The sequence below is a fragment of the Xiphias gladius genome, chromosome 23 (assembly GCF_016859285.1).
Source record: "Xiphias gladius isolate SHS-SW01 ecotype Sanya breed wild chromosome 23, ASM1685928v1, whole genome shotgun sequence".
NCBI lineage: Eukaryota > Metazoa > Chordata > Actinopteri > Istiophoriformes > Xiphiidae > Xiphias > Xiphias gladius.
This window is the reverse complement of record NC_053422.1, coordinates 9383385-9406924: the sequence shown is the minus strand read 5'-3', so window position 1 is coordinate 9406924 and position 23540 is coordinate 9383385. Positions and strand designations below refer to the sequence as shown.

The window sequence follows — 23540 nt, the reverse complement described above, 5'->3', positions numbered from 1 at the left end:
TATAATAGAAGAAAACTGGATGTTAAGGGGTTAAATGACTTTAAAAGGGAGAAAGAGAGACTTAAATGTGTCAATGGATTGCAGGGTATCAAACATAATGTGCCAAGCAGATGCTCAAACAGCCGTAATCATTAAAAAATAGTGGTCATTAACAGGACTGGGAGAGGGAGGGGTACAGCCGGGAGTCGAGGTCAGATATGTCAAAGCAGTCAGATTGTACCAGGGGGACCACGCAATGTTCGCTTGGCATAACAAAACTCTGAAACCCCAGCTTAAAGGAAATATTTGGAGAAAGGGGCTTTACGTTTCACAAAGCGAGAGAAGGAGAGTGAGAGACACGCACAGAAAGAGATGATGGATTAACAGAGGAGAGAAACTGAGCAAGAGGATACAAGCAGAAAGCAGCTGTGAGGATTTAGTCATCCCTGATGGGATGGGGTGTGTAAAACAGCACGAGATGGTGAGCAGTGGGCAGGCAAGTATGAATATGTCTGTGTGTGCGTGCGTGCGTGTTCAGATCAAAGCAGGTACAGGTTGTGATATCTACATTCAACCACAGGCCAAAAATGAAAGACTCTCCATCTCAGTTAACAGAATGATTTTAGATGACATCTCAGAGTGACTGCAACTGTGTGTGTTCTTTGTATAAGTTGGTGTACCCTATGTATGAGAAGGAATTCACTGTTTGGGGCAAAATCTATTAATCACATGCTGTGATAAGCTAAGTTTACCATTTCCTCAAGTAGAGCAGCCATTTCCCCCCTAATTTCCACTGAGGAATTTTAGCTCTAATGCTACATGTCTCCTCCTAAAGCCTCTTTGTTATGGCTATAATGACCACTTTAGCCTATGTGACTAGCTAGTGTTTGGTTTTGGACTGGGTATGTGGCATCCATTCAGAAATCCGCAAGAGCTTCCCATAAAGACTCAGCTCCATTGTTGATATAGGCCTTGAGTGATATAGCCAACAGGACATGACACTCATGATGTGGAATCTAGGCATTTGTATGGACGTAATGTCATCATCTGTCTTAGACTTGGGAGGATGTTCCACCCTTGTTAGAAGTATATGGACACAGATTTTTCCTTTACTTTTCTGACCTACATCTCACTGAAAAACACACCTAAGCATGAACAGTTACACTGTGTGTGTTTGTGCTACAAATTATATTTTTTCCAAAGAAATTTCCCCCTGGATTTTTGTGTAATTAATAATAATCAGAATAAAGACAAATAACCTTTTTTTATTAAAAAAATGAAAATAATGAGCTTAATTTATTTGTGACTGGACTTTGTAATGATTAATATACTAATGTGCAATAAGCGCTGTTAGTTCTCTAAATGATTAAACACACTGACTGGAAGGCAAAGCTTTTCAAAAGGACCTAATCTTACCTTTGAGACCGAGTTTCACTTTGGGAATTTCAGTTCAAGTAAGATTTAGTACAGACGATGTCTAAAACTTTGTCCTCCCTTTGATAACCATTTCTAAACACAGCATAGAGGGAAGGCATGCTCCAATTACTCTCTTTCGCAGCACGAGAGCACTCAGAATTACCAGCCCTGCTGCCTGGTCCTCTGTTCACTGTGCCTCCTTGGTCTTGGTGGAGAGGTTTCTCTCTCCAGATTTTAACAAACTGACTTATGTAAGCATCTGCTCAACCACAGGAGAATGGGAGCTGACATTTCAAAGCACCGGTCCATGTGCTTTATGAATGCACCGACCCCAAATTTCTACCTCTACTCTATTTATCACGCTTTACGACTGGGTGACAGAGTGAAGGCCGTCCGTCATCAACCCCAAAACACCCCCCTGCTGCTTTCCCCTCCTTTACCCCCCCCCCAACAAACTAAAGCCAGTCGAGTTTCTCCTCCATCTGCGGCTCCTCTGCGTAGCTTTCTCCTGATGGAAGTGCAGGGACTTGCCCTTTTCAATCTCAGAAACAACAGACAAGGCTCTCCTGCCGGGGGGTCAACAGACTTCTCTGCTGGGCTTCTTAAAAATGTTGAAGGCAGGATGTGTGGTGGCTGTGTATTGAAGGCTCCCTGTGGCCTTATTTTTTCAAATGTGAAACACAGATTGGGCGATGTGATGAGGCGATTATTATACTCAAGGATGTCCTCATGTCATATTTTTAATTTCCAGATCAGTAACTGGCATTTCAAAATATTTCTTAGTAATTGTTTTACAGTTCTAGGTGGACAGAAATTTCAATTTACGCATATAGAACTTTAGATAACAGCTGACAGAATTGTTAATTAATTCAGTTGTGTATTCTGATTAAAATCTACTCTAACAATAGCATAAAATCCATCTTGTTTGTTACTGTCAAACTTTCATACAAGAACTGTTAAAAAAACTGTTTTATTAAATGTTTTGAATTATTATTAGTTTTCTTGACATCTGACAAAGATTAATCTGTGCTATAAAAGTAGCAAACACTGATATTTATATACAGTACACTGAATTAGATTATCAATTGATTGCTTATTTGTGTTGGTAGTTAACTGTTTTGAAGAAGCTGTGGAATGTACACATGAGCCAAATTACATTTAGGTTTCTTTGTTTGTAGCATTTTAAAGGAGAAATTAAATTAGGCTTTCGACTTATGAATGGATTGGAAGAAACAGCAGTCTTAGTAAAACAACTTGTGAAACAATGGTGAGCTTTATGTGCTTTGGTTCAGTTATTAGTTCTTTATGTAAGGAAGTCAGACCATTTAAAAAGTAAAATGTTAAATACCCACATCAAGAGTGTCTTCATTGATCACAAGCATTCCCATGTTCTTGGTCAGGAGCTTGCAGGAATGTCCTACAGTAAGAAAAGAGAAAAACAGAAGATGAAACAATATGTTTTAAAGAGTACAATTATTAACCATGTAAAGACCAGAAGGTAAGCACATAAGCAGGCAAAAATCTTTTAAATTAACTAAATTAATACTCAGTTACTACATCAAAGTTTAATTTACATTAGTTTCAATATCCCCCTTTAGCTCGACATCATGCACACACACATATAGATAAAACAAAAAATAAAAAAGAAGAAAACACAATCAAATAAAGGGATAAGGGATAGCAAATGATACATTTTTAGGGATACCAATTAAAATGTTACAGCTCAGAGCCAGTGTCTCGGGACATGACTAATGAGTTTGGTTTACAAGGGTTTGTCAGTTTCCTGTTTTAATAGGCAGTTACAACTCTGTGTTACCCAACATGGCTCTCTGGGGAGCATTCTCCTCAGCTCTCAGCCAGGACAGATGCTCAGGGTCACCAGCAAGGTGGTAGAGCGCGCCTCCCGTTGGGGAAAACAAAAATTTTTCTCTATCCAAGCCTGAAGCCTTCGGTCTCATACTGTGGGTGTATGAAAAGGCTGCCATCTGTGGCATAACCACATGAATATTTGAGGGCTTCAACACTTTGCTTCTGTCTGGAAAGAGATTTCCGTTTCTTTGAGGTAGTTACCACAAATCCCATGTTTTGTGAATAAGTGGGTGGCATTTTCTGTGAGTGAAACTAAGATAAGATTATGCACGAAACACACAAAAACACGCAGTCACATTCAAACACAGTTGCACACACAGTACACACACATAGAGGGGGCCTTGCATGAGGAAATGAGTAGGTTTCACCCCCCAAGTCAAAACCAAACAGGGTTGGGGTCTGGGGTCTGGCAGATTGTTTTCTTAAGTGCAAAGGTGCAAACGTCCAAAAATTTGCCAATGTGTGGAAAATGTCTCTCCATCTCAACACTGTCTCTACGCCCTTCCCCCCTTGTCAATTCCTGCCACAGCCCTTCCTCTTTATGTGTTTACCTAAAGCTCATTTGACTGCAGCCAAACTGCCCTTTTTTAAAATTTGCCAGAAAAACTTGAATTCCTGGCCTTTCTCCATCTCAGGCGGAACTAAACACTGCTCCCAAAGGAACTGAGGAATGTGTAACGACACTCATGTCACAGGGATCTGAGATGTTGCCTCGGGAGCAACAATTAAAGATACAAATTTCAGCCACAGATGGAGCTCCAAATAGAAAACACATTGTGACTAGGATTTTGGAAGGCAGGAAGAATGATGACCTGAAATTAATGGCAAAATTGTAAGGTGGGAAGGTGGGTTAGGTGGGGGCTCATATCTGTGTAGGAAGCTAAGGGGATGTGTTTACTTTTTCTTTTGTCCGTGTTTAAGGGGATGATGCATCCTCTGGCCAAAATTAACACAGTGTCATTTGTGTGCTTCTCATCTGTGGTACCTCCAGTAAAGTGAGCAGTGTTTCCAAACAAGTTGACCAGCAGACACTGTCCTGGCTTTGAATTACATACTTGTCGTAACTATTACGTACGTACAGCTCCCCTCAACAAACAGCACTGGGAGCATGTCCCAGAGCAAACATTGCTCTTTCCTCAGGCAGCTAGACATGCAGTCTCAGAGTACGTACTGTACATTATGTTATGATAGTTCAGAATTAAGGACACACGGAAACAGTGACAGTCTTTACAGTTTCAGATTAAACTGACCTTCCATGCTTCAATATCATTAATATGTGAAAGTAAGTAAACTCAACCGCAGTTATGCCCCACATTCTGTGCCAAGTAAGGCATTTGGGTGGTTCAGGCCACCTCGAAACGTAGAAAAATCTAAATACGATGGACTAAATTCACCAGTCCAATGTGCCAAAAGGTGTACCATTCACCCTGGCAATGGAGCTCGTCTTTGAGTGAGGAAAATAGTAAAAAAAAAAAAGTCAAAATTGAATGCAGATTTTACAGAGCAACTCAGTCAAATGGGGGACCTGTTAAAATACTTCCAGTGAGCCTGTGCTTCTGCAGAGCCTCCTCACATCTGGGCAATACGGGGACAAAGGGCTGATTCAGTCAGGCCACAGTGGTAGGTATAGCCACAAACGGAGGTACTTTTCATATCTATTTTTCTGAACTCTGTGTCACCAAGTTGGCTGTATTCAAGGTTGATCCATTTATGGTAATAAGCCACATCTAAGAACAGTAATAGTAGGGCCATTGATGAAAGAGGATTATAAACTGAACTGGAGTTAGTCCAGGACCAGAGTTAGTCACTCACCTTTCTGATAACATCTGCCAGGCTAAAACCTCTAGGGGAGCCAGATATGTGAGAGGTGCCTGCTTGTGTACATATGCATCTTATTTATTTCATGTCAGTGCATTTTTCTCATACATCATCTTGCTTTTTGCAACAGATGTTTTGGCTAGATGTGTTTGACAGAAAAGCATTCAGTTTGTCAGTAGTTTGTCTAGAATGATGAAAAATGACCACAGGACTGACTGGAATATGTGTAAGAGGCTGGAGAACAATTTATCACAGCACAGACCAGGTTCAGCAGTGACTTTCCATTTGGTTTGAGACCCGGTACACACGCAAGACTAAAGCATGTCATGATGCACAAAATTTAATTTGAAATTGTGATGCAAATGACTATTGATGATTTTATATTTAAGGGGAAGTCTACCAGTTTTACACATGAAGTTCACTTTAGTGGTCAAGAGGGGTCAATCCTTATTGTATAATGTCTTTCGTGGCTCTCGACAAGCTATCTAAAGCTTTCTAAAATAAGATTGACGATGCCTTTAGGGTTATCTCGATTTGGGCTCGAGAAACTCCACTGATTTTCCATTAAACATCAAGTCTGTTCACAGGTCTTAGGGAGCACTAGAGTAGAGCATATGTGACAAAAGTTGTTTAAAGCCTTCTGTGGCTCCAGTGGGAGCTGTGTGAAGTCTACTAAAGGTCCTCAAGTGATATCACGTGAGTCAGTGTTGACTGGGGTGGAAGACCACAGGTTTGAGCTACTCATCTCTGCTTAAGGCTGCATTAGCTGCTACTAGCATAACACACCCAACTCTCTGACCAAACTGCAGGCAAGCTGCAGTATGGAAAAAGCAGGCACCCGGTTTTGATAAGGAAGAAGAATGTATTGATATTAATATGTTTTTAAACTTTTTAAATCACTGAATTATCCCTTTAAATCCTTTAGATTTTATTATTTCAAGTCCACTATGTGATCTTATGGATAACGAGCCTCAGCGTACTATTTGACAGCTGGTAGCAGCAGTGAGCTTGTATCAAGCTATCAAGCTTCAAAATATGTTTTGTTTAAACATAATGGGCAACAGGGGGACAAGTTTTTTAAGAGACTGCACTTAAAGTGGAGGACACATATTCAAGTCTCCAGGACAGCAACAAATTGAAAACCAACTACCAGAGTGTGGTGACTGTTGACCTCCACTGTCTGTGGAGGGGAGCATATTAAAAGCAAATTTCCTTGCGCAGGTTCTGTAAGAATTGTACCATTATTGGTATTACTGATAATAATTCTGAAAATAAAACAGCATGACAGATTACATGACACACATCAGAGCAGCATCCAGGTAAAACATGAAGTTCAAGGACCATACAGTCCTCTTACTGTTCCTGCTCACCAATATTGATGGCTGTTTCCTGTTTGTCCCCGGTCAGGATCCAGATCTTGATGTCAGCCTTCATCAAAGTCTCTATGGTCTCGGGCACCTTATCCTGGAGCTTGTCCTCGATCGCTGTGGCCCCCAGGAGCTGCAGGTTCTGAATCAGAAAAGAGTCAGTAAAAAAGTCAGTAAGTGCTGATCATAACAGAGGAAGGCCTTTAAAACGTCATGTGTCAGAGAAACATGTGAACCAGGGTTGTGTCAATCACTCAGCTATGTTTTTTCCCCTCATCAGCTGCTCTTGTTTATCACCCGAAAAACCACCACAGGTTTAAGGGGTTTGGGATCAGTTACCATGCCCCTGAGTGTGTGTGCATCTGTGGACACAATCTCTCCCACACAAGCACACCCACAAAATACTGTTGGTTTTTTTCCCAGGAAACCTGGTGGTTCGGTGGGGCTGGTTGCGGGCTCACACTGGCCCATCACGAGGGCAAATATTTGACAAGACCCAGAGGTAGAGGGGAGACAGGACCCAGCAGCAGAGGAAAATCAGGGGAAGCTCTTTAAAGTTGTGACCTGGGCCCAGCTCCCTGTAGGTCTATAGCTCTGTATGTTTGCAGTTTTGAATGGGAATTGTTTTATTGCTCCCGTTATTGTAAAGGCACTTTTTGTGGATTATTATACAAAAACCCCCAAGCTACGGTGGAACGATAACATCAATGACTAGCCAAATGGTGGCAGGTCAACCAGAATCTAAGGGGTCGTATTTGCACCTCAGTTTCCCTTCAGCACTAAGAGAGTGGCTGCTACAACTCTCAAATATACACTACTCTGTTTCTTATGGGTAAGAAGAGATGTTATAACTTGGCAAAGTGGAACTGTAGTGTAGGAGATTACACTAAAGGATGTTTCTATCGGTTGGATGTTTCACTGGTCTTTTGATTGTCGTCCTGAAAAAGCTCTGTCCAGTTACTGTTAGTCGACTGAGCTTAGGTGCAAGCAGTTCAGAAATAATCAATTTAAGCTTAAACTAATCAGTAAAGTTAATGAGAAACTTTTCCTTCACAGGCTGGAGCAGTTTAAATGTACATACTCTAGAACATAGTAATATGAGATTAGGAAACCCACAGTCACTTTGTTTATTATTTAAGGGAATATGATTTCACCAACTGACTATGTTCAAGCACACTGAAGTAAAAGTAAGGGAAGCATCAGTATTTTTAGGAATCATAATCAATTGAAGGATTAGGTATCAAACAAGTGAAACAGCTTCTCAATATAGAATGCAATAACAAACAAATCCAATTAAATTTTAAATTACTAACTAATTTTTATCAAGGAATTATCTAGTATTTATCACATTCTAACATTTTCTTCTACGATAATTAATCATAGATGAGCATGTTTGAGATGATGTGAAGGAGCTACTTCAGATGAATGTCTGTCTTTCAAATTTCACTACAACTCCATTGTGCCATCATGTGGCGTTACTGTGCGCATTTTTAAGTATTAGTTGCCCTGAGGAGCAATGAGTTCCAAGTCCTGGCAGCATCAGTGCCACACTCCACCCATTAGCCAAAGCACATTACATTTTCCTCTCTGAGAGCTTTTATGTTTATTTCATGATGGATTGCCTCCATTTGTTTTGGGTAGCCAGGAGCAGCCATGAAGAACATGCCAAGTGGTTGATTTACGACTGTGGCTTCCTGTGTTTGACTAGTGCTTCCACATAGACCCACCTCACAGAAAAGCAAACCTACCTGCTGGACAACCTTGAATCTCACACAAATACGCACACATAATTGTGAACTTCTTCAGGTTTCCAAATGTGATTATGATACAGTACTGGTTACAAAGAGGCCTTCAGTTCAACCTTATTTTGCTGCAATCACAGAAGGCTATAAAATATACCGTATGTTGTGTATGAAATAAAGGCAGAATGCAGCCAGATAAAAAAAAAAGCGCATAATGTCATTTTTCTGTCTACTGTATGTAGATCATTTTATAGGCTATAAACTATATCTCACAGTATTTAACTTAACAAACCTTCTCTATCAGTTCGTAGCTCTCTTCAAGTTTCAGGGCTCTGTTCTGCAGGGAGGTGCAGGCTCTGTGGTGGATCTCCAGCCACTGCTGATAGGACGACTCACTGATGTCTGCCACTGCAAAGCACAGAGTGCGCAGCCCTGGATGGGGAAAACAGCATCACAGTAATTGGGTCAAAGGTTATGACTTCTTACCATTTTTCATTTCAAAACCTTGATTTTTGACTGGCTTGAGCACCCTGGTAGATGTTAATCATTTCAGTCAGACAGGTCTGTGCAGTGTAACTGCTGACCTCCCCAAAGTATAGTTGATGATTAGTTGATGAATGCTACTACATAAAAACTAAAATTATTAAACTATTTCTTAAGCTTTTCTATACACATAAAAATCCTGACCTTTTGAAAGAACTGGGTAGGTGGATGACATGTAGAACACAACACAGCATGGATGGTAGCTAACTACCATACCTTTTACTGTGTTATTTGTTAGTGAATGTGTCCTATACTATCCTATGCACATTTATTATGGCATATATATCATTTTAAAGGATATGACATTTTATTCTGTTTTTTAATGATCTCTTTTTAACATTTGACTGGGGGTAAGAGATGGCAATTAGCCCTCTATACCCACTCTGGATAATTTATACCCTGACAGGAAACCCTGACAGGAGATCATAGCTTTCCCCAACAGCTAACATGATAACTTACCTGATACTATGCTAATGCGGCAAATCCACCCCATACTTATTTTACATATGTCTAAGAGGTTAAATACAAATTCTGACACTGCTGATCTGGATTTAAGTAACATGCTCATAATGTCTGTGCGCTGTATCAGTAATTTTGTTTGTGGTTGTGTTCATATGAATATAAATATGTTACAAGTCCAAATATCTGAGTAGAGTTAAGATTTATAGATTCTCAGTTCAATGCAAATGACAGATAGCTCAATACTGTTTTAAAAACATCAAATAAACAGCTATTCATAGTCATTCTTCTTTTCAGAAAGCTAAAAGAAGTTAAAATATATTATTCAGGCCTCTCGAAATTACTGCAACTTAAGATCTTCACAATCTGTCCTGGCTTCTATATTTAGCCTACATCAAATATTCCCAATGACATCATTTTGCATGTGTCTCACAAGGGGGCAGTATGAACACAGAACAAAAAGGAGAGTCTATGATGCGGTTTCTTTCAGCTCCCCTGCCTTAAGTTAATATTCCTTCACTTTACTCATATTTGGATTGACTCTTCATCATATAATGGCATATGAGAATAAGTTCTATGGGAAATAAAACTAGCATTTCTGCTGCAATTGACGATCAAGTGGTGATAATGACCAGACACAGAGATTAGGAGCTTCCTAAAAGATGTTTTACTTTTGGCAGACAGGGGGCGATGTTAGTCCACTCACCCTCAGTGGCAAACTGTTCCAGGTGCTTCAATGTGATCTCTTTGTACCTAGAGCTGTCTGCCAGACGGTCATAGATCACTGTGTCCTGAGGAGAAACAAACACTCATTGGCTACTGACAACCAGAGAGGAAAGGAATGAAACTCCTGGACTTGGACTACTTGGCAAATAGGTGTTTCAGGTTGGATACAGCACTAATGAGTTGCGCTTTCTGTTTCTACTCCGATTTTCCCAATCACCCTCAAGCTATTTGTACTGAAATAATCATACGCTTAAAAAGCAATTCCAGGGGAATGAATTAATACACAACCAATGTTTCTGAATCCTACAATTGGAGAATCATTCTGTGAGTAATGTTTTTTAATAACACAGAAAAAATAATGAAATCATTTCAAAGTTTAGCATTAAACTAAAATAAAATGTAAGTAACGAACCTGCTAATTACTTTTTGGGCCTTTAGCAAATCTCCTTCTTGATATTATCAAAAAATTGCAATTGTTTTAAACTAAAATAAATCACAAACAGCTTAAAAAAAAACGTAAGCCTTAAACCCGCATATTGAAATTACATTACAAATTATGTTTGTTTGGTATGTCTGTCTTTACAAGCATTATTTCTACCTACACAAGAAGACAAGCAAAAAAACATACTGATTGATAACCCTTATTGTGTAAAATGTTGCTAACCTTACGCTTTGATAGGCATGAGAAGGCTAACTATACACATACCAGTCCCATCAAACTACTCAATTTTATGAGATGCTCACAACAGAATATAGAGGAACATGTTCCCCAATCACTAAAATGGCACCAAAAAATATTTTCTTTTGAATGTACGATGTTGCGTACATCCCGCAGAGTTCTAGATACGTCTGTAACTGGTGACTGAGGTTAGTCGAGTAGTTTGTAGTAGCGTAGAGTGCTTTCCTGTGAAACATAATGATTGTGTAACCGTTATTTTGTAGAGATACCCATGTGTGAAATCTGGTGTTCTTGCTTTATGCTGCTGATCATTGAAAAGATTTCCTGACAAGAGAACGAGAGGTAATAAGGGGAGGAGAGCATTCAACACTTGAGTGTGTGGCGATGATGGTGATGGGCTGTCATGCGTTGCCATGGAGAGAGACAGAAACTCACAGCTCCTTTGCAGTAGAGGCGGATCTTTCCAGATGGGGTGCGCATGATGACTGACATCCTCTTCCTCGCACTGAGAATGAAAAAGGCAAAAGATAGAGTCAGAGAGAGAAGAAGAAGAGGGTGGGATAAGGAGAGAAAGCAAGTGAGAGAAATCACATTACAAGGTGTTACAGACACTCCAGCAAATTATCAGGTACTGTTTGAGCTAGCATATGTCTGCTGAAATTAGAAATCAAAGAGTTGGGTAACAAGATTTTACACCTAAGTCACACTTAATTAGTACAAATCATGAGGGCTAAAGGCAGATGATGAATTCTGATTGCACATGATTCTTTTGAGGATCTTATAGCACGGAACAAATTTTTACGTGCACCCATGGCCTGTATGGACAACAAATTACTGAGTAGACCATAGTTGTACAAACAATAATTACTAATACATTACCTTGTAAACTCCAGCACATGAAGCAGTTCGTACTGCTCCTCTTTTCCAAGCTAAACCCAAAGAGACAGATGAGTTAACATACTGCAGGGAATGTGTGGGGGGGCGGTGGTAGTATATCAACCAAAGCCTTCTTATAAGACAACTTATCTTACGGAGCACAAGCCAGCCCTGCCACCCTACTCCAATTAGCCTTGATTGCACTTTAAATATGTTTATCAATTGCCTGCACTGAGCTGATTCGAGGGAGAATAACAAGGTAAAATTCAATTAACTTCCTTAATTATAGAGACTGCTAGTTACAAGACAGAGTGATTAAATAGATGCAGAAAGCTTTGGAAGGCCTAATAACGGTTAAGATATTAGACAAATGTCTTGGAGACAAGATGTTCTCAGCAGAAGAAAAAAAAAAAACTTTGAATAGTTCTGGCCTTTCTGCCTGTACCTCTTTGAGTGCAATCGTCAGGTTAGCCAATTAAGAGAACAAAAGGATGGGTATCCTGATCTTTGGAGAGGCCGCACATTGCATCAACTCAGGACATAATCACAGCAAATGTGGTATTTGCAATTTTCCATTACCGTGGCCCATGTGATTACAAAAAGCTCTTTGGTTTTAACCATATTAGTTTTAGTTCGAGGACTTTAGTTAGATGACAAGAAGTCACAACTCTCATGTCCATACAGTAAATGAGTAGATGGAGCTAGCCGTTGGATGGAACAGCTAGTCTGGCTCTGTCCAAAGGTAACAAAATCTGGCACCACCTCAAAAACTCAATAATTAATACATTATATCTCGTTTGTTTTATCTGCACAAAAATGCAAGTGTAAAAACAACAATTTACTGTTTAACGCTGGATTATTTCTTGTCTGAATGCAATAACTGATGGTTTTGTTACCTCTGGACACAGCCAGGCTAGTCATTTCCCCATTTCCAGTATTTATGCTGAACTAAGCTAAACAGCTGCTCGCTGTAACTTCATACTTACAGTAAAGGCATGAGACCAGCATCGATTTTATCATCGAACTCTCGGCAAGAAAACAAATAAGCATATTCCACAAACATAGAGCTTGAATTCTTTCAGTTGAAATAACCATGAAAAATGATCAACACTTTTCAACTGTAGGGTCAAAGTAATGGCTTACTGTTACACATGGGCCGTGAGGGCATTTTGCCTCTCCTCAGTACACAGTCACATTATTCTGCAGCTGCATTTGTTTCATTCATTAATGACAGAAAAATCCTTGTCGTTTGTGTCAAACATCTATCAGTGCGTGAGCACATAGTCTTACAGATTTTCTTTTTCTCTTGTTTGAGCTCATACTAGACAATCGTGATGCCTGCATTAAGATTAAGTGGTCGCATCCATCAGTACAATAGCTTGCATGCCTTTCATTAAACATGTCTCGTCCAACTCACCATTTCCACAATGACGCTGTCTGGGGTTCTACCAGAAAACACAAAGCCAAGGTTCCGTGCCGCTCTTACCAGAGCACCTTCATCTAGAAAGCAAATAGAAATGCAAAATGTTACAGATAAACCATTGGACACCAGTACAAGCACACAGAATAATAATAAAAATGATTTAATAAAACTTTACTTGTATAGCACTTTTCAATACAGCATACTTCAATATAATATAGTAAGTGCTTTAGAGCGAATAAAAATAAAAATATAAGATACTGCTGGCAGACAAAGTGCTGTTTATAGATAACCTGGAATTCTAACCGAACATTTATGATAAAAACCACATTCATATGTGATACATGAATTAGTTCATGTCAACACATTTCCACAATGAGGGCAGCAAACTGAAAGCTGTGGACCAGGTAACTTATGCTACAGCTTGCACGAGGATGCTGCAGGGCGAGAAAAAGCTTTCTGCCTGTTTTTTACAGTTCACTTAACTAGCGTTCTCTTTGCAGCCATTCCCCGCTCTGCTTCAAACCCCAAAGCTCCATGAGACCAGGATTGTTTTATGCAATCAGGCCAAAAAAAGAGTGATTTCTCTGTTCAAAAGCAAAATGTAAAATAAAAAGCAGCAGCATTTCTTTCTAAGATTGTATTATTTGTTAAATCAATCAATATGTGTTCATTATAAGCACAATCAGTATTTTTTTAAATCTCTGCAAAAGAAATCTCTGCTTACTATCATTACTCATGTCATTAAAAACAACAGGAAACATTAGCACCTCTCATTTAGTTGCAGTTCCATTTACTGAAAGACCTGTGAATTTAGCAATAACAAATTCTGTGTTTTTTATTTTTCCCATGAGAGCTACTTCATTGTTTACATTTAGATCATGGATTGTGCCTTTAAGCATAGTGACATTTTCAGAGTTCATTAGGACGGTCCTCTATTCTAAGGAAATGTAGATACTGCTGCAAGGGGCAACCACAGTCTCTGAATGGTGAAACCAATGTGGACTTGCCTTAAGCTGCAGTCACTCTTGGAAAACAAAGAAGAAACAGTTTTTTCAAGTCTCAATTGATAACTTTAGGGCATGTTTTCTTGACTGACAAGTGTTTCAGTCTACCACATTCAGCTGTGAATATGATAGACCAAAGGATCACAGTGAGGTTCACAGAATCAAAGTGAGATGCACCATGCGACTTGTAAACAGGATATTTCATTTTATGTAAGGATTCCTGGTTCTGTCAAGCACTGATGATTATATAAATGTCTTTATGAAGTACTAGTGCCTGGAGGCTGTGGTGGTGTGTTCCATTCACTACGGCATAGATGGAAAATTAAATATCTCAAAGAAGGGAAATATCAAGGACACTAAGCATCCCTGATGCAAAGCACCTGGATCAAGGTCTAGCCAAAGCTGCAGAGATGCAGCTCCAGCAATTTAAGACCTGCAGTTTCAGACCTGCAGCTCTAGTCCAACTTGGACCACCTATCAGCAAGAAAAGTAACAGCTGCAGCAGTCTGGACTGCAGATAAACTTGCTGTTGAGTACCATCTACAGGCAAAGAAGGTAACACTTTCTGCATTTCTGACACTTGTGCCACCTGAGGGCAATGACTGTTGCAATCTCTTTTTCTATTTTAGCTGCAGGTGGTGTGTGTATGTGCTGGTGTTTGCTGGAGGTTTAACATTTCACATTGTAACCCAGCAAAGTTAAGGCATTGAGGCACTATTTTTTCTGAATACTAGAATGAATTGTGTCCTGCGATTAGCAGAGTGTGGGTCCGAACTGGATTGTCTTTTTATGCTGAATATCTGTACAATAAAATAGGGTATTATTAAAATAATTTACTTATATGTTGTTAATTGGTGAAATAATTGGCTCTGGAAAAGTGACTAAGTGTATTTCAGCTTTGACAATCACAGCCTCAATAGTTTTTTTGGCCTGACGGAGGCGATACCCACTTTTCTCTAGCTTCTGGACTGTTGCTGCTATCATTTTCTTTTCTATACTGGTGCAGGTTGGCATGTTTGGAACTGGGCTGACAGAGACGAAACAAATCAGCACATGTGGAGAATGTGCAGCATGCTAAATTTCATTGTGTAAGTTTGTTACCAGCACATTTAATGATGTGCTTTGAAACTAAAAATGTAAATCTGATTAGCTGCCAGATTCCACAATATCTAGTCTTGCTAATAAACATCTTGAAAACTAACTAGGAAGACTTGTTTGCAATTTTGTTTAGATTTTTCGCTTTTCTCTTTTGAAATGTTGTGAGTCCTTGTACACTGGACAAAGTCTGTGTTATAATAAGATTTCCAAATTATCCCCAATGGACACGCGTCATGCATTGGAGATGGGCGGCATACTGTCTGTTCAGAAGCTGTACTGTACTAATTCTAAGGTAACTGTGTTCATGAAGATGAGGTGTACCTGGAGATGCAGCCTGGTAGGTGATTTTTCCATCCGTGCGCTCAGGGACTGCAGTGTGACAGATGGCCATCATGGTCATGAACTCCAGGATCACAGCAGCTGTAGGCTACAGGAAGTGGAACGGCCAAACATGTCACAGCCAAGCACAATCAAAACAACCAGAAATGCCTTGATCATATTGTAGAAAGAGAGCGCAAGGACAGAATCCACTGTTTGACAGACTCTGATCAGCCTGCAGGAATCCCTGTGCTGATACCCTGCCCATACAGTATATGAGATAAATGAAAAACAACCTGATATTGGAGTCATGCTTCGCTATCATTGCATATAATTGTCGTATTTATAGAGAACTTCTCTCTACAAGAAAGACTTTCTTCAGAACAGTTTACAGAGTTTCACACTAAACTCTGAAATTTTGTCAATCTATAATAGTTCATTAAACTAGTTTTCAAATAGTCTAAAATGTATGGCACTGTCCAACCCTGAGCCCCATATTCAACTTTTGTCTAGTGTTCTAGACAAACTAGACACATTTTTTACAAAAATACAAGTCCATCTAAATACCCATTAAATCTTCAGTTCAGCAACTTCAGGTTTATCAGATTTTGGATCACATATGGCTTCAGTATTATCCAGTGAGATTCTGCCAGACTAAAGACTGCTGGTAACACGCCAGTAGGATCCTACAGAACTCGCCAGCTGCTGACAGACATTTACCCATGCATGTTCATGCAATATAAACTTGCTTCAGTTAATGAAAAAAAGCCTAACCTATGTACTGAGGGCATTTTAGATTAATGAGGGGAAACGTATGACTAACAAGCCATGGGGTACACTCGGACAGGCATCTGCTGAGGCTCCTGTCTGAGGCTGCAGGACCACCAGCTCCTAGTCAGTGCCTGCAGCTGAGGCCTAGATATCATCAGCCTGCAAGGCTACGACAGGCCTGAATCATACATCAACAGTATGGTCTCTAATCCGGATGCTAATGGTTATTAACAAGAAGGTCAATAGCAGACTAAACTCACATTCCTAGCTTACCAACATTAAAAGCAACAAATAATAAATATAGCTGTCTAAGAAAAAAAATAAAGCAGCATAGAAAATATACAGCAGATGTAATTGTAACTAACACCGTGCTAGGAATTGTTGATTGCTGATTATTCACAAAACCCTGGTATTTTACTCCCCTTCAGAACAAAAAGCTGTGCATATACAGACTCTATGAGTAAATCTGCTCTTTCTGTTGGCCATGGCAACTCTGATGAGAGATCTCTAACAGGGAACAAAGGAGCAAATGAAAGGAGGGGGGAGGGCAAATCAAAGGGCCTCTTGTAATGAAAATACACAGTCTATTACAGTCCAGGTGGCTGAGAAATCCCCCTCTGCCTCCTAGCAGCATGCTAATCTGGCTTGGGTTGACAGGTATCCTCTGAAGGACATGTCATTGCGTGTGTGTGTTTGTGTGTGTGTGTTTGTGTGTTTGCACTCTTTATTCACATTTGAATTTTAGACACTAAAGTCAGGAAATATATAGGAGGCGCCAACATTTGGGTCACTCTTCAAGGGGTTGTTTGAGGGTTAAACCTGGTTTTAGCGATAGCGTTAGAATTTGGTTTTGGTTAAATCTACAGTAAGGGATGTGTTTAGGTATCTTGTTAGAAATTTTGGAAGTTTCCGCTGTTCGCCTGAGAACCAAACGGGGACGGCCAGACTACATTTAGTCACTGTGGCAAGCCAAAAAATAACCCCTCATAAAACCACAACTTGTTCTGTTTACACTTTATTTTTTACAGATTAAACACACAAGATATTATGTTTTACTTAGTGAGCCTTCGAGATGCTAGTAGGCAGATTTTTGTACCCTTGGACAAAGACTAGCTAGCTGCTTACCCTGTTTCCTTTATGTTAAGGAGGACAAACATATATATGTGCATGCTATCCAGGGTGGTGGTAACCTAAGCAGAGAGTGCGGGGCATTACTTTAGATGTGACAGCTAATACTGTGCTGCCAGCCATCACCCCCACTGACTCCTGGGTAATCAGTGTCACGGAAACAGTGATGGACACTCATCACTGCAGACATGGCCAGTGTGGAAAAAGTTGAAGGGTCAAGAGAAAATGAAGCAGAGAGCCTGGGCAAGCGAGCGAGCAAACAAACAACCACAAAGGCTGCTGAAAGTCTGCAGGCAGAGAACACGTCCAGTGACTCAAGAGAACATGAAAAGCACCAGAGGGGATGTTTATTTTTGTCAGCACTTTTAATTCCCCTCTCCTCTAGTCCGCCATCCCCCTCAACACTGTATCAACACTACTCCTACAAATAGCCTGCAGCCACGCAAAACTGTTGTTAATGATAAGGATTAGTTATGTTTAAGTAAGAAGCATCATGATGGCCATGACAACAAATTGTTTGAACTGTGAGAACATGAGGTGTTAAATGAAATGTATCGCTTCATTTAGCATCTGTGGTAGTAGCATTGATGGTTAAGTAGTAGTGTTTGAACTGAAGTCTTGAAGGTTGCCAATAATGTCAAAAACAGCTTACTGTTGCTTTTGTAGAGAAAAGGGATAGCTCATCATTCTGGGAAAATACACTTTAGTGCTCAGAATCGACCTACCAGAGGCTCAAAAGCTCATTAATCAACATCTTATAGCACGTTTGTTTTATCTGTATGAAAATGGAAGTGTAAAAACTAAATATTATTGTTTTACGGGCAGTAATGTGAAGGCTATTTCTCAGCCTGGTGAAGTAACTTACCTGAGTCTCCACTGGTTGCAATATCAAGTGGACAACCGGAAGATGGCCGAGAAATAGTCTAGCACATAACCACTCAAAAAACCATAATATGTTATTTTAATACTTTGGTTTCGTTGAAGTTTGAACAAATGACGGAGTGAGCCCAGTGAGCTTTAGAGGTGCTGGTGGGTGAATTTTATTATCTTTGGAACAGAGCGAGGCTAACTGTTTCCAAGTTTTTGTAGTCTTTATGCTAAGCTAAGCTAACCTCCTGCTGGCTCCTGCTACGTATTTACCAAACAGACACGAGAGTGGTATCGATCTTGTAAAATAACTCTTGAAAAGAAAGCAAATAAGCATATTTCTTAAAATGATAAACAATTTCTTTAATGGCAGTGTCTTTAGAGTTAACCTCAATTCAATTTTGAAAATACCTCACAGCGTCATGGAGGAATCTTCTAGAAGGTGAATATAATCTATGACTCACACAAGTACTGCAATATTAAGAGATCCACCATCAACAAAGCATTAATGCAACTACAACCCAGTAGATTATTCATAAGCAGAATCATTACCAGAGATGTAGAGAGATTGTGGTTTCTTAACAGTGGTTGGTTATGCACCATAATTAGCAGGGGGCGTGGGGCTATCAATATGAAACTAAAGCAGATCCTAGACAAACTCAATGTGTGGAGAGATTCTGCTGTCATAACAAAGCAAACATCACAGTGGGATTACTGCTTTCCCTGGGCGGTGCTACTGTACGTAATTAGATGTGACATTCTGCCTCCCCCACACTGTTCTGCAGCTGAGTGACTCAACCAGCCAATCAATCACAGTTGTCACCCATTTCATTACCACAGGTGACCCGTAATGCTCCCTCTAAAGTCTTGTGACAGACACCAAATGCATGTCCGGCTTCATATTTTGAGACAGATGCACAATTTCAAACATATTTGATATTTCCAATGTAATTTTTGGGCAGTCTTCATATTCATAAGTTCACACTAATGTAATTACTAAATATAGCTGTATAGTTCCCCACAGTGGATAAGCAAATACGCAGGACTCGTCAGAATAAGCTAGTTATGTTCTTTGTTTGCCTGCCTGTGTCTACAATGTCTTTTGAAGAAACAGTAATCCACCCCTCAGCATGAATTTAATCAACGTGATATTAAAGAGAATTAAGTCTATTTGTCTGTCAAAACATGTCATCCTGATCCAGACAAAATGACCATAAAACATGATGCATGTAATGAAGAATCAAAGCCTTTTCACTATTTTTAAAGACACAACGTACAAGCCAACACACAAGTCCAACACATTACTGAGATTTATTTAAAATGGCAAGAAGACATTATGCAACCACACAAACTTAGATTCAAAATCCTTCTTAATTTTGTCCTAAACAGCAGCCATCACTGCAGGCAAGCGGCAGGGAACCCTGACATTACTTACGTGATTACTTTGGAGGTTTTCCAGTAAGCTCGGGTCATTAAAACCGGCCTCCTCTGATGAGTGTGTGCTGTGCCTGGAAAGAAGACACGGAGAAGTCAAAACAACAGAACACACTGGAATACTTGATAGTATCACTAAAAGCACTGACAGACGAACAGAACACGTTCTCTCTTAGGCACCAGCAGTAAAAATGAAGCCTTTTGGAGCGTGTGTAGAATATGATTTGCCTTCCTTATGAATTGTCTACCATTCTGCAGCCTATCAGGCTTATTTAGATGTGGATTTAAAATCAAACGATGGCACGCAGCATTGTTGCAACAACCTAAAGATAAAATTAGGGCCGTAAATAATAATTGATTGATTGACAGAAAATTGCGAAAAATGCCCATTCTAATTTTTCAGAGCCCAATGTGATGTTTACAGATTGCTTATTTCATCTGACCAACAGACCAAAACTCAAGAATATTGTACAATCATATATGACAAAAAAGAAGCATGAAGTCACCACATTTGAGAAGCTGGATGCAGTGAATGTTTGGCCTTTTTGATGAAGAATGACTGACACAATGAATTATAAAATGAATCAAATTAATTTTCCATCAACCAACTAATGAATTAATCAATGAACCATTTCAGCTGCAGATAAATCTACTTTGCACTGGGACTGGCACCAAAAAACAGGTATCAAACTGGTATTAACAGAGCCCAGCTGTGTGCCAACAGTATTGACATTAGTTGAGAAAAGTATCATCCGCATTGCAGACAGAATGAAAATGCAGGCCCCCTGGGCTTTAGTAATGTGATGTACAGTGTGACTGTTTGGGATTCTGTTCATGCTGGCAGAAGCAGATCATCTTTAGAGAGAGCGATGTCCAGAAACATCGCTCTCTCTGAAGATGATCCACACAATTTATTAATTTTCTCTTTTATACATCATATTCACCTCAGTCTTTTCCATAAATAATAAACAGCGTTCCCCTTCTGCTTCAGAAATTAAACAACGCAAGATGAAGTGCATAGAAGGACACAGCAGGCAAGGTTGACCATATTACTCATACCCTAATCAAAGTCAACCCCGAATAATTACTGGAAATACAATTAGTCTATCATACTTGTACCAGAAATGCTTTCAGTTCCGGAAAGATGCAAAATAATTAAATAGTCCATTAGTCCTGTTGGAGAGATAAAAAAACAGCCTATCCTTTTATCAATTAAAGGATAGGCTGTTTTTTTTATCTCTCCAACAGTGGCTTAGGGGAGTGATTTTGTATGTAGCCACCAGCTGCTGCTCACTGGCTGTCCAGCGGGAATAGAGTCATGATTCTGTGATGACTAGAGTCCTATAGATCAGGTAGACAGCACCTTTGTCCGTGGCACTGGGGCTTGAGAGAAATTTTTCGGAGGCTGCCATTAGCAAGCATAAGTCTTTCTAATCCCACAGGATACACTGTTCCGAGCCTCAAGAGCCAACAAGCCAGCCGGCCAGTAATACTTCCATCTACTGCACAGCAAATAGAGGTTTGGAAGGAAAGAAATACAGGAAAAACACAGCGCTGCAATTAAAAAGCAGGGCTGGAGTCGATATTGTGTTACACCTACAGAGACACACTGGAGGTTAGGGAAATTTATCACACTCACAGGCTTTCTTAAAATATGTCATGGAGAAAGTAGAAAATATAGTCTGTATCTCTAAATGCTCCATGTTCATAAACACTAAAGAGGGCAGATGTTTCAACTAAATAGCTTTAAGTTTTCCATCATATACTGCAGAATAAATAAATATCTTGGTCTGATTGTAGGAGTTTACATCCATGCAACTTGTAAGACCATACCCTGTTTCTACATATATGTATCTAAGCCATTTTTCTGTACCATTATATATTCATATGTCAAATACAAACAAAGAAGGAAGCCCTAAGCTTTTCTCTGCTGCAGCAGTAGCATAGCTCGCCATGTCAATTGTCTTTGTGAAATTTCTGAGGCACGAGGCTGGGTGTGGAGAACAGTCAGTAAGTGATTATCTGCCAGCACACAGAGGTCTTGTCACTATGGGAACAACGGTGCTGGCTGTTCACAATCAATAGCCGGGGACTGGTTCCAGATCAAACCTTTGACACACCATGCAATCCAGCTAGGAATTGACCCTTGACTGATATAAACTCTGATTTAAATTAACCCTCATTTAAAAGAAAATCATAAGATTAAAACTGATTTGGTCTTGGTTTTTTGTTTTACATCCATCATCAAACGACAAAACACACTCATAAATTTTTCATTTGCTCCGGTATCTTAACCTACTTTGTGTATAAATAAAGCCTCAGTTGTTTCAGTGAGTAGAAAATAGCTGTAGAAAGAGACATTATTTCATGGAGGCTGGTAACTTCCTTTAAAATAGCAAGATGCAACATTCTGACATAATAGGAATTAAGAAACAAGTGCAAATCCCCAATAAAAAAAATGGAAGAGAAGCACCCAGGCTGTTACTGCAGATCTCAACTCTGTAGCAGATGGATTTCAGAATTAGAACTGTGTGAGTGTGTTGTGTGTGAGAGAGAGGGAGAGGCAGAGAGAGAATAAGTGGGTGTGAAGCTACCATCTCCAAAGTTGGTTTGGTGTTAGCTGGGAAAAAGGAAAATGTGCTGCACGGCTTCAGCCTAAACACGACATACAGCAAATACTACAGGGCTCGGTCTATCGAACCTGTTAAATGTACAAGTGCCCGTTAGGAAGCCACAGAATTGAATAATATTTCTAATACAACACTGGCAACAAATACTTGATAATTATTTTAAGACTGTTTTCTGTCTTTCACAACAATGGGCATACACACTGAATCACGAGCCACAGTAACAGACAACAGACCCCGAGTGTACTGAAGGCACAATGAAAAAAAACAGCAAAAATATATGGAATATATGGAACTGTGTTCAAAGTCACAATTTCCACAAGGCAAGGCAGCACTAATACATCACAGAAGCATGGAGCGACAAAAAAAAAGAAAAAATAAAGAAAGAAATAACAACCACCATTTCACACCCAGTCATCTTACCAGTCATCCTCTGCAAAACTACCTTCCTCAGCCTCAGGCACGTGACTGTTGGAGTGAAGGTGGAGAACAAAAATCATTTTGCTGACAGAGTCTTCCATTAACATGTTCTGGGAATGTGCAGGGGCCAGGATTGGAGTAAAGATGGGACTGTTTATGAGGAATTAAGAGTATGACGTGTCAAATGCCAGGAGGGACTGTAACTGGGTTGACAGTGGTGATTACAGCAGATCCTCTAATCATTTATTCCAAAATACCTTTGTTCACTTTCCTTTTCTCACAAGGGACAGATGTTATATAAGCTGTCTTTGTTAACTAGCGAAAAGAAAGATACTGTATGCATACAATTTAGATCTCAATACAGGTTGCACTATATACTAATTTGTTTTAAAAATTACACGTGGCATTCCGTATTAAGTTTCTAATCAGAATGAAATTAACAACAAAAAATAAAAATATTTTGTATTTTTATTAAACTTACTGTAGAAAACCTGAAATGTGACTAGTAAAAATCAAGTCCCTTAGCATTATTTTTTTTTAATTTGACTGCATGATGAGCAGAATTCATACAGAAGACTCAGCAGATGCATTGTAAGGCTGATAGAAAAAAACATGCACACAAATATTTGAACCATATATTATTATATGGTTATAATATATGAAATATATTCCACTGAGGACATTTTGCCAAAATTTTTCAGGAGAAAATTTGACGAATCAGATGACAGTGAGAAGTAGAATTACGGCCTCACGGGTGTATGCCTCCAACATCCAGTCAAGTTGCAGTTAACATCCATGACTGTCCAGATTCATATGCTATACAGTGGGGCCCAAAAGTCTGAGACCACTTTCCCATTCACTTTGAAGGAGTTTAATAAAAGGTATTAATAAAATTTTGTCATAATTAGCATTTGAATTCTTTAGTTATGGCCAAAAAGGTTTTTTGTCAGATCACAGTGACCTTGACCTTTTGCCG

General features: G+C 39.5%; 1 protein-coding gene across 4 annotated transcripts in view; it reads right to left on the bottom strand.

Moving 5' to 3' along the window:
- The window catches only part of atp8a1 (ATPase phospholipid transporting 8A1), a 105189-nt gene that overhangs the window by 37181 nt on the left and 44468 nt on the right, over nt 1–23540 (bottom strand). For 2 of the 4 annotated variants that reach the window (XM_040119528.1, XM_040119529.1), the window contains 10 exons: nt 22568–22612; nt 19519–19591; nt 15321–15426; nt 12892–12974; nt 11478–11527; nt 11034–11103; nt 9900–9984; nt 8484–8623; nt 6453–6591; nt 2748–2812 (listed from right to left, as the gene is read on the bottom strand). In XM_040119528.1, coding sequence (XP_039975462.1) covers nt 2748–2812; nt 6453–6591; nt 8484–8623; nt 9900–9984; nt 11034–11103; nt 11478–11527; nt 12892–12974; nt 15321–15426; nt 19519–19591; nt 22568–22612 — 856 coding nt within the window. The remainder of the gene's footprint in view (nt 1–2747; nt 2813–6452; nt 6592–8483; nt 8624–9899; nt 9985–11033; nt 11104–11477; nt 11528–12891; nt 12975–15320; nt 15427–19518; nt 19592–22567; nt 22613–23540) is intronic. The other 2 variants (XM_040119530.1, XM_040119531.1) reach the window with 1 other exon arrangement.